Consider the following 17,067-nt stretch of genomic DNA (forward strand, 5'->3'; position numbering starts at 1 on the left):
AAATTAGACTTTTTGATTGAAAAATCAGGATTTTAATTGATTGAGTGTAGTTTAGGTCAGTGTATTTCTGCTGAATGGCGGCGGTAGTATTTTCACCCGTTAAACACACACGTGTTCTGCGTCTGCTGCAGGTGTGTGTGTGTGTGTGTGTGTGTGTTTGATGTGTCCAGATGTTGGTGATGTGAATGTGGATGTTTTGGCGCATCTGTCCGCTCACCTGCAGTTCCTCTCCTCCGTCACGCCTCGTGTTTTTCTCCTTCACCATGTGTTGGCATTCAGTGCTTTTGCTTTTGTGCACATTCTGGCGTTTCGCTCTTTTCTCCAGAGATTTTGATGTCGTCTTTTGATGTCGAATGAACATTACTGGGCTTTTATTGCTGATGAATTGGATTTGTTAAGTCTGGGTGTGTAATAATAACACATAATAATAATTGAAGAGGCTGTTGTAGAGACATTTAGAAAGTAAGCTTGTTTTAACATGCAAACGGCATCCTTTAAAAACACAGTTTTTTTTTTATTGTAAAACCTGTTGCTTTTTTAAATAGTTTTTATTAATATTTTGGTAACAATTTAACAATGAACAATCATTTTTTACAGCATTTATTAACCTTTTTTTTAGTTCTCATTACATTAATATTAACAAATACAACTTTTTTTTAAATAATGTATTATCATTGAGATGAACATGAACTAAAATAATAAATTAAAAAAGTATTGTTTATGTTCACTAATATAGTTTACAAATTAAACATTGTAAAGTGTAGCTAGTGTTATGTATTTTTTTTTTTTTCATTACTGTTTTATTTTGTTTTGTTTTATTTCAGTTGAAGTTAAAAGTAAATGTTTAGTACATCAAGTTTAGGTAAACTAGCCTTGGCAATTAGCTGCTTTTATAAGTTTTTATATTTTATGTGAAAATACAACAAAATTGCTAAAACTTTACTTTTAAAATTAAACAAATAAAAATAAATAATTTTAAATTACAAAAAAAAAAAAAAACATAGAAATAAATTAATACTGTTAACCTTAATAAATAAAATTAAATTTAAAAAAATAATTTCAGCTACTTGCCAAGGTATCTTTCCATCTAGCCTAACTTGATGTACTAAAATAAATAAAGCAGATATCAAAATTAAAAAAAAAAAAAAACTGTGTGAAAATAACGACAACAAAACAACAAAATTGCTAAAACTTTACATTTTAAAAAAAACAAAACATAAAAAATAATAATAAATAAAAAATACATATACAGTATGTACTAAAATAAATAAAGCTGACATAAATGACTAAAAAAATTTTTTTGGAAATAATAATAACAATTATATTTATTATTATTATTATTATTATTATTATTAATAATATAATAATAATAATAATAATAATAATAATAATAATAATAATAATAATAATAAAAATGATGACAACAAAGCACAACAAAATTCCTAATACTTTAAGTAAATTTAAACATTTAAAGTCATAAATCAAATAATATATCAAAACTTAATTTTTGAGTAGTAATATGCATTGCTAAAAACTAAAAAAGGTGATTTTTATATTTTGATTTTAATTTTAATTTATTTATTTTTTTGCACCTTTAGATTCCAGCTTTTCAAATATTGTCCTATTCTTACAAACCATACATCAATGGAAATCTTTACAAAAAAATAATATGAATTATGAATATGACTAGTGTGTCAATCATATAGATGCTACCAGCAATCATCCTGGCAGTGTCCAGGTTTCACTTGGACGTTCATCGCTAATGTTTTAGTGTGCAAGTGTGTAAATGTAGTTGTATGTTGTGAATGGAAGAGCACAGACTCAGTGAGTGTGATTTTGAGCAGGAAACTGGGTCAGAGCACATCCTCAATTCAGCACCATATGTTACTCCACCACACCCTGAGGGAAACACACACACACACACACACACACACACACACACACTGAATCTTGGGTTCCCACACACACCCTTCACTCATTCCGGATGAATCTTATGGAAACATGTTTTACCCCAAAATCACCAAAAATGGTGTTTCCATGAAGAACACGAAGACAGTTTTATAACCATTACGATTATTTTGCATTGCAACATTATTTTTATGTTAAAACATTTTTGAAATTTTCAGTTTCTCATTATTGCAATGCACAAAAAACCCCATTCTCATTACTTGTAATGTCCAAACGTCAGCATCAGTTAATAGATAAAACACTGGAAATCTGTCAATGCATGAAACGTTGCATGCATTGTATTTCTTGTTTTATTTAATTCTGTGGTGAAATATAATCCAGTCTTGTACTTCTTTAGACTTTAGATTTCATGCACATTTTTAAATCTCAAGTTCTCATTATTGTAATGTCCAAACATCAGCATCAGTTAAAGGTTGTAAAACTGGAAATCAGTCAATGCATGAAACATTGCATGCATTGCATTTCGTTAAGTTATATTTAATTCTTAATTTTCTTCAACCAAAATATATTTTCTTTTTTTAAATTTGATTCTGTGTTTGATTCTGTGGTGAAATACAACCCAGTCTTGTACTTCTTTAGACTTTAGATTTCATGCACCTTTTTAAATCTCAAGTTCTGATTATTGTAATGCAAAAAAAAAAAAAGAAAAGAAAAAATGTTTAAATATTTATTTATTTTTGTGTTTTCCAATTATTCTTAATGATGGTTTTCATTACTGTCATATGACAAATTTTTATTTACAAAACATATAAATTAAAGGTTGTAAAACGGTAGATATTTTACAATGGAAAACATTTTAATTGTCTAAAAATAGTCAATATATAGTTTGTAATTTGTATAATTTGTAATTTTGATTCTGTTAAATATTTAACATTGTTCAAAAAAAAATTAGATAAATGTATTTTACAACAATTATATTATACAACAACAGATTTGTTCTTTAAAAATTAAGGATTTAATGAAAATACAATATATAAATATAAAATACAATTTTATGATTGCAGTAAGAAAATAAGGACAAATTTAGTTTGTTATGAAAAAACCATTTAAAACAATTGTCGTTGAGTAGTTGAATTTTCTTTAAGTAAAATATAAAAAAAATTGTTAAATAAAATTCTTATTTTTTATTGTAAATAAAACAACAACAACAGATATATTCTTTAAAAATTAAGGGATTTTTTCATGAAAATACAATTAAAAAAATATATATATATTTATTGCATTTATTTTCATGAAAAAAATCCCTTAATTTTTGAAAATACAATTTAAAATAATATGTGTATATAATATAATATATATTATATTATATTACAAATTAATAATATATATATATATATATATATATATATATATATATATATATATATATATATATATATATATAGTTTGTAAAATAAAATAATTGTATTTTTATATTTATATATTATACTATATGTAGTAATATTGTAATGTAAAATATAAAAAAATTACATACTATATATATATATATAGTATGTAATTTTTTTGTGTTTTCATGAAATAATATAATATATATTTAATACATTAATATAAAATAATAAAATATATGTATGTGATATTAAAAAAAAAAAACGTTTTAATATTCAGGTATATTTTTTGAAAAATTGCATTAAAATTAAAAAAATATATATACAGAATTAGGCAAAATGTTAAATTGTCCTAAAAAGTCCTAAAACGGGCATCATTTTCTCAATGCAAACTGTATATTTATTTTTTTTTGGTGTAAATCCTGTTTTTGACGAGATTCTCCCGTATAGCAGTGGTGTGTGAATGAAGCAGATGTCTAGTGATCGGGAACTGAAGGAATGATGAGCAGCCGGTAAATCCGTCCCGTCTGGATCGCCGCGACCCTCTCTCACGCCCCTGTGACCCCCGACTCATTTGCATACTAAACCCCGCCCCCGAATGCTGCCATCGTCGGGGTGCCGCGGCGACCTGCTGTTGCCACAGCAACAGGCCCGACGATGGGATTTTGGGGAGTTTATTTGTGGCATCTTCATAACGTTAATCATCTCTGTCATATTCATAAATGCCAGGCTGTCACAGGCTTATATGATGCCATTTGTTTCAATTTACTGCTCCGAAACGCAGACGCAGCCTCGTCCCGCGGGACGCTCTGCAGAATCAGATCAGATTTGGTGGAAATTAATCACATTAAATCGTAGATTAAGTGATAATCCCCTCAGAGCTCTTAAATACTGTAAGTGATTGGCATTGTCTCTGACCCCTTACCCAGAGATCAGTGCTTCTGAGTTACCCTGGTAAAAACCATAACATCAGGGTATTGTGCAATATATTTATTAGCCCAAAAACTCTCCTGATATTAGGAGTTATTTTAATATCACTGGGATGCTGTTTATTTAGTAATTATTTTTTTTAACATACCTTTATATATCTAGATTTCTATTTTAGCTAATAATAATAACTATCTAAAATATAGGCTTGAAATATTTTAAGATACTATTATCATTTTCAATAATATTTGAAATTGGTTTTATTTTAATATTTTTTCTTTTCATTTTAGTTTTAAATTTCTAGTAAATGTATTTGTTTTTGCCAATTTTATCCTTTTTAAATGTCTGTATAACAAATAAAATAAAGAGAAGTAAAATATTTAGTGTCACTAAAAATATAATATAGGTTTTATAATTGTATTAATTTTTTTATTTTTAAATTTGATGTTTTATTAAGTTTTATTAATTTAAAATGTGTAGATAATAAAATAAAATATTTAGTGTTTGAGATACTACTGTAGGTTTTATATATAAAAATGTTTGTTATTTTAGATTTCCTGTTTTAATTTAACATTTAATTTTACATTGTTGACATTATTACTATTTTAAATGTCTTGTTAATAAATAAATAAAATAAAATATCTAGTGTCATTAAGATACTACAGTAGGTTTTATTCATTTTTATGAATTAGATTTTTATTTTTATATTTTCTGTTTTAATGTAAATTTTAAATTTTATAGTAGATTTGTTTGTTTTTTTTTGTCATTTTTGTCAAGTATGTATAGGTTTTGTTCATTTTTACTTCAGTTTATTTCATGTTTAATGCTACTGAGCTCAAATGAATCACATTAAATCATAGATTAAGTGATTATCCCCTCAGAGTAGCCTGGGGAGCCGGCTGCTCCATCACCCAGAGATCAGTGCAGCGTCCCTGGGGAAGAGCGCTGGGCGAGTCCCTGGATTAGGCCTCAATATCTCGCCTGGACTCTCATTTCCGTAATTGCGCTTTATTAATTGATATATTGGAGGATTGTAATTCCAAAGTGTTTTGCGTGTGTGAGAGCATGTGTATGTGTTTACTGACGGACAGCTGTTTGGGGTTTTTGCATTTTAAGAAGGGGAAAATATTGGATTGTAAAAGAGCGAGTATCAGTGTTTATATAATGTCAGTTCATCGCCTTTCGTCGTCCCTGATCCCTTTAAGCTCACAGTAACACATCATAACGCAATTGCATTTGCAATCTCGATTTCCACATTCATTTTTTGTCAGGAATTATGGACATTTAGTATGAACTAAGGCTGAAACTGCCAAAGTATATTCATCATTAATGATTAAATTAAGATGCATGTTTTCATTCAAACACAGAACGAGACTCTAAAACTAGTGTGCTTTTTATGTTCATACATGAAAAGAATGAATCAGTGATTCATTAGAGTGACTCATTTTCAGTCTGTTATTATTATTATTATTTTTTTCTCATTTTTATATTATCTGTTTTCATTTTAATTTGACATTAAAATTAAATTTGTGTGCAGTTTTTGTCATTTATATTTATATTTTAAATATGTCTGGATAATAAAGTAATATTAAATATTTAGTGTAATTGAGAGACTGTAGGTTTTATTATTTTATTTTAATATTTTCTGTTTTAATTTGACATTTTTAATGAATTGGTAGTTTTTATAATTTCTTATAAATTAAAAAAATTGTCTGGATAATAAATAAAATTATAATATTTAGTTTCATTGAGATACTACTGTAGGTTTTATTAGTTATTGGTTAGGTATTTTTTTATTTGTAGATTTTACGTTTTAATTTTATATTTTAAGTCAGTTTACTTATAGTTTTTGTCTTTTTTGTTAATTTTAAAAATATCCGGATAATAAATAAAATAAAATATTTAGTGCCATTGAGATTAATTTGATTAATTTTTACTTTTTTTTTCTTTTTACATTTTTAGTAAATGTGTTTTTTAGTAAATAGTTTTTGTCATTCTTGTTAATTTGAAATATTTCTGGATAATAAATACTGTAGTTTTTTTTTTTTTTTTACATTTTTTCTAAATTTGTTTATAGTTTTTGGCATTTGTAATTATTTTAAATATATCTGGATAATAAATAAAAAATATTTAGTGTCATTGAGATACTACTGTAGGTTTTATAAATTTTATTTTTTTACATTTTTAATAAATTTGTTTATAGTTTTTATCATTTTTATTATTTTAAATATGTCCGGATAATAAATAAAAAATATTTAGTGTAACTGTGTGTAATACTACTGTAGGTTTTAGAATTTTTTTTTTTTTTTTGCATTTATTGTTTATAGTTTTTGTCATTCTTATTAATTTTAAATATGTATAAAAAATGTGTCATTGAGAAACTATTGTAGGTTTTATTAATTAATTAATTATGTCTGGATATTTTTTTTTTAAATTTCTTTTTACATTTTTACTAAATTTGTTTATAGTTTTTCTAATTTTTGTCTGGTCCACTGAAACATCAACTCGATTTCCACATGAGCAAATCTGAATCTGTCCAGAATTTTGGACAATTAATATAAACTGAGGCTGAAACTGAAAAGTATATACATTTTCAGTTGTTAAAATGATGTTTTATGCTCATGTTTTCATTCAAACACAGTGTGAGACTCTAAACCTAGTATGCTTCACATGTTCATACTCAGAATTCTGGAAAGAATGAGTCATTTGCGACTGGGTGAAACGGCGCTTGTGTCAGTTCTGGCGTAACATGCCCACGTTTGATGGCTGTTTGTATTTTCCCTCAGGAGTGTCACAGTTGCACAACTCCAGTGGGTGAAATGAAGAATATTTCTTCAGAAAAGCAGATGCAATCTAGTGTGTGTTCAATCAGAGTGATGTATTTCTAGGCAAAAGAGAGGAAAGACGTCTCCAAACACAATGCGGACGCTTCCAAACGCTCGTCCAAAGCCAAGAGCCTCACGCTGGAAGACGAGGACCGCAGCTGGACGGCCGGTAAGAAGACGGCGCTGATCGGCGGATCCAATCTGACGCGTTCGGGAAGCGTTAAAGATCTCATATTCAGGTTCGACTGGCCTGCGCCGACTCCACCGCCGCGCCTCGGGTCGCTAAAGATCAAACGGCAAGACGTGTGCGAACGGGATTCTGACAAAATGAGACATGAAAGCAGAGAGAAAGTGAAGAACCAGAACCAGAACCAGAACCTGGTGTCTAGGCAACCATCAGAACCCAAAACACAAACACAAGAAAACTCTGAGCAGAAACGTCACATTGCAGAGAAGAAGAACGATGAGAAACACAACAATAAAGAGCAGAAGGCCCAGCGCAGTAAAGACAAGCCGCACGCTTCTCATCCCGGTCCGGTAAGTGGGCGAGACGCTCTCCATATCGGACCCGTCGTCGTCTCGTCTAACCGGCTTCGCCGTGAATCTCCTGTCACGCATGAATCCGTCTGCAATCAGCCAATGACAGCCTTTGATTTCACACACACACGCTTGATTGATCTGCTGATCTAACCAATCCAACACACTCCTGTCCATGTCTGTGAGTGTTTTGTTTGTGCATGAGCGCTGTTATTTGTTATTGCTGAGATACTGGTTTAATATTTTGCATGGGTTTTTATTGTTAGATTTACGTTTTGATTTTATATATTTATTTAATCTTTTTTTATAGTTTTTTTTTTTTTATTTTAGGTTTAAATTTAATTAAAGTATTAGGGATTTTGTTGTGCTTTGTTGTCATTATATTCATTATTATTATTATTTCCATATAGTTTTTATTACTTTTAGTTATTTTAGCACATCAAATTAAGGTGAAAATGAAATGCTGCCTTGGCAAGTAGCTGAAATTACTATTTTTTTTAAATGTAGTTTAATTTTTTAATTTTATTATTTTATTAAGGTTAACTTTGTTAATTTGTTTCTAGTTTCTTTTGTGGTTATAATTGTTTTATTAATTGTATTGATTTTTAGCTAGTAAAGTTTTAGCTATTTTTTTTATGTATTATTTTTTGTTATTTTCATATAGTTTTTATTCATTTTGATACGTTATCTTATATGGCTGTCTACTGTGAGTCTTGTTTTTTTCCTGGGCACCTTTTTGGTTGTTGTAAGGCGCTATATAAATAAAATTTGATTGATTGATTGATTGAAAATGTTGCCTTGACAAGTAGCTGAAAATGATGATGATTATTATTATTATTTTAATTTATATTTATTTGTCGTTTGTGTAGTTTGGTTTTATTTGATCTTTTATTAATTGTATTATTTTATTTAATTATCATTAATTTAGTTTTATTTTAAATGTCAAATTTTAGTAACTTTGCTGTGTTTTTGTTGTTGTTATTGTTATCAAGTTTTAATCGGGGTTAGAATTAGAGTTAAGTACATTGTGTTAAACTAAATAAAAGTTTGAAAATAGCTGAAATAAAAGGGGGAACAACTTTCTATTCATTTATTTTCAGTAAGAGAGAGTGTACAGTAAGAAAAGAAAAATAATAAAAAGAAAAACATAACATAAAAAGCATATATGTGACCCTGGACCACAAAACCAGTCATAAGGTAAAATTTGACAAAACTGAGATATATACATCATATGAAAGCTTTTTATTGATGTATGGTTTGTTAGGATAGGACAATATTTGGCTGAGATACATCTATTTGAAAATCTGGAATCTGAGGGTGCAAAAAAAAAATACTGAGAAAATCACCTTTAAAGTTGTCCAAATTAAGTTCTTAACAATGCATATTACTAATCAAAAATTACATTTTGATATATTTATAGTAGGACTTTTACAAAACATCTTCATGGAACATGAACTTTACTTAATTTCCAAATGATTTTTGGCATAAAAGAAAAATCAATAATTTTGACCCTTAAAATGTATTTTTGGCTATTGCTACAAATATACCCCAGCGACTTAAGACTGGTTTTGTGGTCCAGGGTCACATATAATACACTGAAATAATACAATTATAATATAAATATAGTCATGTATATAAATATAAATATAAATATAAATATTGTTGTGGAAAAAAGCAAGTAATGAACATGTTTTCAAAATATTTTTAGGTAAATATAACACCTCTGTGCATGATTTGTGTGCTTTAGTTGTGCATATGTGTGTCCATTGTGTCTGTAAGTGTTTGTAACACAACATGCATCTGATCTGCAGTAATACTCCTGTGTTTTTGTGTTTTGATTCACAACGCTGCACTTGATTTCCGACGTTTAATGTTTGATCCTCACTCACTGCGCCCTCTTTTCTTTTCCAGCATTCCGATCTAAACGGCGAGAAGCAGTACCCACAGGAAGAGCCCACGACCCCCAAAATCAGGCCTAACCCCAAATACCAGCTCTTCCTGGGCTCCAACGGCACCAGCGGCTCCAACGGATCGGCGAGCAACGGCAGCGGTCCTCCCAGCGGTGGGACCAACCTACTGAGGGTTAGTTCGATGATCCGCGGATCCATGGAGTCGCTCTCGTCCCGGGACTGGGACAGCATGTCCGACAGAGTGAGTCCAAACACATTTACAAAACTGATTTTATGTCCATAGGAAGCACATTAAATGTAAGTAAAGTGTCTGCTTTTAAGGTTTCAAATACATTTTTGGAGAATAAAATGTCCAAATTTGGTTGAAATAATGTTGTCATTCAGTGCAACATTTATGTAAAAATTCAAACAACATGCTTATTCTGACTTGTGCATATTAAAATATTTAAAAGAATAAGGGAGCATATTACATTTTAGTGTTTTAAATGAGTGAAACAATTCTTACTGACAAATGAGCAAAACCTAGGATAGTGGCAAATGTTAAAATGTAGAATCACAACTAAAAGTCATAAATTGATTTTTGTTGTAAATTGTTACACCGAATGACATTTTAGTGGGTGTCTTCTGTAAATTAGGGAAAAATGTATGATATTTATTTTTTGCTCAGAAAAACAAAAACAAAAATGCAATTCAATTAAAGAGAAAACTTTTTAATATTTTTTTGGAAAAACAGTTTAAAGCAATATTACACTTGTTTTTATGCTTAAACCCTTTTTCGTCTTTGACCCAGATTTATTTATTTATTTATAAATGTACATATTTATATTTGCATTTATAAATCATGTTTTTCATTGTGAATTTCAATTCATCTCAATCAAACGGCATAAGATAACAAAAAAATACAGCTAATTAACACCGTAAACACAATAAAAACATGATAACATCATAAAAAAAAAGATTTTTTAAGTTTAAATTAAAACTAAATTGCTTGTGTTATAATATTATAATTAACAGGTTAATTCATGAAAAAATTAAATAAGATATATATATATAAAATAGATATAAATTATATATTTTTCTGTGACAAATATTTCATATATATTTTAAAATATTCGTTAAAGTGAATAATATATTTTAGATTTTTTTTTACAAATACTTTTAAAATAATGCATGAATTATTCTGTAATTATAATATACGGTTTTTTTTTAAATATACATTTTCCAGAAGTTCATTAGTTTCTGTCATATTATCATCATTGAGGTACTATAGTTTTTATTATTTGTTTGGAATTATAATATTTTCACTTTTTTATTTTGTATTTTCTTTTTCTTTTAATAATTAGTTTACAGTATATTTTACTAGTTTTTAAATAATATTTGTATAGTTATGGATATTTTTGTTGTATTAAAATAAGAATTAAATTAAATAGAATAAGTTTATTAAATATTTAATTTCAGTTATATATATTTAGTTAATATATATATATATATATATATATATATATATATATAATATTATTATTATTATTATTATTATTATTATTTTTATTTTTTTTTTTATAAAAAAAATAGTTGTTCCATGCATTTATGTGTATTTATTTATTTTTTATATACAACTATTTTTCATTTTTTATAGGAGTTCTTAATATTAATATCACTGTATATGTAAAATGGTGTCAGTTTAAAAAGTGTAAACTATAACTATTGTACTACAACAGTGTACACTACATTTAAAGGTTGTTTCTGACCTGATCTAACAGTAATGTAATCTCTATATTGTTTCAGACGGGCGGCTTTGAAAGTCCTCCGCGAGTTTTCAACAGCCCCTATTCGAATCTCTCCTTGGACTACAATCCTGTCAACAGAATGTCAGACTTCAAGGTGAATAAAGTCACATAATACAGATAATGTTTGTGTGTGAGTGTGTCCCTCTAGTGGACACTATATGAACATGTCCTACAGTCTCACATACTACTCTTCAATCACTATCTACTACTTTTAGTGTTGTTTTTGCAATTCCTATGAATCCAGACTAAGTGATTTCTGAAGCTGTGTTCTTAATGTGTTGTAATGGGTCTGTCAGACACAGGAAGTGATGTCACCCGGCGTCTCTGACATCAACCTGTTCGGTCTGAACAGAAGTGTGAGTCCTGTTAGCAGTCCAGCTCTGAACCATCGCACACGGATCCCCGGATACGACAGTCTGACCCGCAGACGAGACGTGAGTCTATTACACAGACTAATACATAATAATTATATATATATAGTTTTTTTTTTTAATTATTATTTATTTATTTATTTTTATTTATTTATTTATTATTTTTTATTATTATTATAATTGTTTTATTTATTTATTTATTTTTTTTAGTTATATTTATGTTTTAGTAATTTTATTGATTTTTTTTTTTCATTTTAAATTAAGTTTTAGTAATCTTAAAACTTAATTTGGTTTAACTTGATAAAAAGCTGCAACTGAAATAAAAATGTATAAAAACTATGGGCATATTTATAAAAAAAAAAAAAAAGATTTAAAAAAAATGTTGAATAATGTATATAAATATAAAATATAAAAATTGTAGTAAAAAATTAAAATGAGTAAATTACCAAAATTTCAATTAAAACAAAATTAAAATAAATGTTAAACAAAATCATATCAATACATATCAAAATAAAATATCAAATAAATCAGTTTATATTTATATGTAAATAGAAATGTAATATATTAAACAATGCATTTATATTAAATAGTTATATACATTAAAGATAGATTAAAATAAAATAATTAAAATAGAGCAACCAGTTTATATTAAAAAGTAAATAATTAAATACAAAAAGCAATACATTTATATTAAAACAAAAAATAATACATAAAATGTAAATTAAATATGAATGAAAAAAATGATTTAAATAATTAATCACATTTATTTTATTAATTCTATTTTTTTATAAGATTTATTTACTTACTTATTTTAATTAATGCACTTTTATGTCCATGTGGATATTTTTAATTCAAACTAAGTTGTGCTTTCTCTCCTGAATAATTATTATAAATTTTGGTGTATTTATATATTTTTTTATTATATTAAGTAAACTTTTTATTTATTATTTATTTGTTATTATTATTTGTTATTTTTTTATGTGTGGTTTTTGTGTACTTATATTTGTATTACTTTTTAATTTTAAATGTAACGTTTTTGTTGTTGTTGTCGTTGTTATTTAGTGGATGTTTTTAATTGAAACTAACAGAGTTGAACTCATGTTTTCTCTCCTGAAGGCGACTCCAAGTCAACTCATGCAACGAAGCAACCAGCCAAACAAACTGGATTTCATCCAGGAACTGACCAAACAGCTGGACGACTGTCGCAGGGTCAGTATGAAGTTTTATTCTGCACATTTTGTCAAATGCAATCATAAATCATCCATATCCTGTAATTGACATATCATGCCTTTACATAAAACATTCAATCAGCAGTCCTTCATTAGGTTTCACATGTTCTCCACCCATTATGCTTTGTTTATTAAATGCTTTTGCTAATTTGATGACATTTAAAATTCAAAATTAGTAATTAAATAAAATTTAGAAATGATTCCTTGCCAACTAACAGCATTTTCTGATTTTCTGAGTTTGGTTGTTTTTATTAGTTTTTATTTATGTTCATTTAATTTTATTTTTAGTCATTTTATTACTTCAGTTCAATCTAAACAAAAAATTAAAAAGTTGCCCTGGCAATTAGCTGAAATAGTTATAAAATAGTACCTCTGTTGTGTGTTTTTTTGTTGTTGTTGTTGTTGTTGTTGTTTTCATTATTTTTTGGTAAATGTGTATTTTATTTTTATTTTATTCAGTTTTAGAAATTAGAATAGTTGCATTGGCAACTACCTCAAAACTTTAAATGTCAGAAAAATTCTAACAAATTAATTATTTTATTTTTGTCATTTTACGTTATTTAGTAAATGTTTAGTTTTTGTCATTTTTATGAGTTTTTTTAAATATGTCTGGATAATAAAATGCAATATTTAGTGTCATTAAGATACTACTGTAGGATTTATTCTTTTTTTATTTGTTTTAATTTTTGTATAGTGTTTTAATTAAAATTGAACATTTTTAGTAAATTTGTTTGTAGTTTTTGTCATTTTCATTCATTTTTAAATATGTCCGTATCTAATAAATAAAATAAAATATTTAGTGTCATTAAGATACTACTGTAGGATTTATTCTTTTTTTAATTTGGTTTTATTTTTATATATTTGTATTTATATGTTTTAATTTAAATTTAAAATTTTTAGTAAATTTGTTTATAGTTTTTGTCCTATTTATTTTTTATTATGTCTGGATAATTAAACAATCTAAAATATTTAGGGTCATTGAGATACTGCTGTAGGATTTTTGAATTTTTATTCTTTTTTTATTTTATTTGTATATATTGTGTTTTAATTTAATTGTTTTAAAGTAAATTTGTTTATAGTTTTTGTCATTTTTATTAATTTTTAATAAATAAAAAAAAATATGTCTGGATAATGAAATAATATAAAATATTAAAATTGTACATTTTTAGTAAATTTGTTTGTAGTTTTTGTCATTTTCATTAATTTTTAAACATGTCTGTATCTAATAAATAAAATGCAATATTTAGTGTCATTAAGATACTACTGTAGGATTTATTCTTTTTTAGTTTGGTTTTATTTTTATATATTTGTATTTATGTTTTAATTTAAATTTAAAATTTGTAGTAAATTTGTTTATAGTTTTTGTCATATTTGTTTATTTTTTATTATGTCTGGATAATAAAACAATATAAAATATTTAGGGTCATTAATTATTTCATTTTTTTTCATTTTACATATTTAGTAAATTTTTAGTTTTTGACATTTTCATTCATTTTTAAATATGTCCGTATCTAATAAATAAAATAAAATATTTAGTGTCATTAAGATACTACTGTAGGATTTATTCTTTTTTAATTTGGTTTTATTTTTATATATTTGTATATATGTTTTAATTTAAATTTAAAATTTTTAGTAAATTTGTTTATAGTTTTTGTCCTATTTGTTTATTTTTTTATTATGTCTGGATAATTAAACAATCTAAAATATTTAGGGTCATTGAGATACTGCTGTAGGATTTTTGAATTTTTATTCTTTTTTGATTTTATTTTTATATATTGTGTTTTAATTTAATTGTTTTAAAGTAAATTTGTTTATAGTTTTTGTCATTTTTATTCATTTTTAATAAAAAAAATATATGTCTGGATAATGAAATAATATAAAATATTAAAATTTTACATTTTTAGTAAATTTGTTTGTAGTTTTTGTCATTTTCATTAATTTTTAAATATGTCTGTATCTAATAAATAAAATAAAATATTTAGTGTCATTAAGATACTACTGTAGGATTTATTCTTTTTTCTTATTTTTATATATTTGTATATATGTTTTAATTTAAATTTTACATTTTTAGTCAATTTGTTTATAGTTTTTGTCATTTTTGTTAATGTTTTATTATGCCTGGATAATAAAACAATATAAAATATTTAGGGTCATTAATTGTTTCACTTTTTTCATTTTACATATTTAGTAAATTTTTAGTTTTTGTCATTTTTATTAATTTTTTTTAATATGTCTGGATCATAAAATGTAATACAATATTTAGTGTCATTAAGATACTACTGTAGGATTTATTCTTTTTTAATTTGGTTTTATTTTTATATATTTGTATTTATATGTTTTAATTTAAATTTAAAATTTTTTGTAAATTTGTTTATAGTTTTTGTCATATTTGTTTATTTTTTATTATGTCTGGATAATAAAACAATATAAAATATTTAGGGTCATTAATTATTTCTTTTTTTTTTTCATTTTACATATTTAGTAAATTTTTAGTTTTTGTCATTTTCATTCATTTTTAAATATGTCCGTATCTAATAAATAAAATGCAATATTTAGTGTCATTAAGATACTACTGTAGGATTTATTATTTTTTAATTTGGTTTTATTTTTACAATTTGTATTTATATGTTTTAATTTAAATTTAAAATTTTTAGTAAATTTGTTTATAGTTTTTGTCATTTTTATTAATTTTTAATAAAAAAAATATATGTCTGGATAATGAAATATAAAATATATTGATGTGTGTGTGTGTGTGTGTATGGATATATGTCTGGATACATTAAATCTATGCAGATGATCTTTAATATATCTTGATTTATTCACAGAGGAACCAGTTTCTGGAAGCAGAGAGCATTGAGATGGAGAAAGAGAGAAACCAGATTCGTTTCGAGATGCGAGGACTGCTGGTGAACAACGAAGATCTGCTGCGGACAAACACACAGATGCAGGGCGAGATGAACCGGCTGCGTGAGAAGATCGTGGAGTTAGAGAGCAACAATAATGTCATGCAGGAGCGCTTCAAACAGATGGAGGTACAAACACCACATACAACACCATCAACAGCGTCAGCACAGCCCTCATCCTCTTCATCAACACCTGTGTGTGTGTTTGTGTGTGTGTGTTTGCAGAAAGAGCTGAAGGAGGCGCGGGAGGTGATGGTCGAGGCAAACACTCAGGAATACGCCTTCAACTTCCTGCAGCAGACGCTCAAGAACAAAATACAGGACACTGAGGTGCGGCAGAGTCTGTTTGCATCAAAAATAAACATGTTTCCTGATGCATTCAAAGACAAAAATAATATATTATTTTTTATCAATTAATATGCATTGCTAAGAACTTCATTTAGACAACTTTAAAGGTGTATCTCTGCCAAATATCGTCCTATCCTAACTAACCATACATCAATGAAAAGCTATTTATTCAGCTTTCAGATGATGCATAAATGAGTAGTTTTGTGGTGCAGGGTCACATTTTATATTTATTATCATAGGATTTTAAAAATCAATTGTTTTGTTATTATACTATTTTTGTTTTATTAATTTATTATTAGATGCATTAAATAAATGTCCATTACAAAATAAAAAAAAATGTAGATTTTATATTAAAATGAAATAATCTATTTATGTAAATTGAATATATATATATATATATATAAGTTCATAAAATATGAAAAAAACTTGTGGAAATTAAAAAGAACCAAACTACATTTTATAACAGGAAACTGGTTATTGAACGACGCTCATCTGGGCTTTATTTACTTTGTGAAAATGAATGTATATGTCTTTTGTTGGCTTTTACTTTGGATGTTTTCTTTAAATACTTGTACAAATATATGTTTGCACAGTCAGTCTAATCTCCTGTGTGTGTTTTCTTCAGGAAGCTCTGGAGAAACAGACTCAACACTCTCAGACTGTGTCAGAAAAACTGTGGCTCGCTGAGAGAAATCTGGAAGAACTGGAGCTGGAGAAGGAAACCAAAGCCAAGAAAGCTCTAGAACTCAGCAACAATGTTTTAAGACTGGAGACAGAGGTACAGACACACAAACATTAATAATGGAATACTTCAAGTTTAATATTAAATAATTAAATGCATTAAATAAAATAATATTTTTTCAGATGAAACACACATATACATAGATATATATACACACACACACACACACACACACACACACACACACACACATAT

At 26.6% G+C, this 17,067-nt stretch overlaps 2 protein-coding genes across 2 annotated transcripts in view; both read left to right on the forward strand.

The window, feature by feature from the left end:
- The window catches only part of LOC141292115 (transcription factor 4-like), a 360,731-nt gene that overhangs the window by 140,688 nt on the left and 202,976 nt on the right, over window positions 1-17,067 (forward strand). The window lies entirely within an intron of this gene.
- Window positions 6,983-17,067, forward strand: part of LOC141292843 (uncharacterized) — a 12,900-nt gene continuing 2,815 nt past the window's right edge. The window contains exons 1-9 of the mRNA XM_073824904.1: window positions 6,983-6,988; window positions 7,109-7,582; window positions 9,494-9,733; window positions 11,278-11,373; window positions 11,576-11,713; window positions 12,767-12,859; window positions 15,705-15,911; window positions 16,008-16,112; window positions 16,756-16,908. Of these exons, the coding sequence (XP_073681005.1) occupies window positions 6,983-6,988; window positions 7,109-7,582; window positions 9,494-9,733; window positions 11,278-11,373; window positions 11,576-11,713; window positions 12,767-12,859; window positions 15,705-15,911; window positions 16,008-16,112; window positions 16,756-16,908 (1,512 nt within the window). The remainder of the gene's footprint in view (window positions 6,989-7,108; window positions 7,583-9,493; window positions 9,734-11,277; window positions 11,374-11,575; window positions 11,714-12,766; window positions 12,860-15,704; window positions 15,912-16,007; window positions 16,113-16,755; window positions 16,909-17,067) is intronic.

Source organism: Garra rufa, chromosome 19, assembly GCF_049309525.1.
Source record: "Garra rufa chromosome 19, GarRuf1.0, whole genome shotgun sequence".
Classification (NCBI taxonomy): Eukaryota; Metazoa; Chordata; class Actinopteri; order Cypriniformes; family Cyprinidae; genus Garra; species Garra rufa.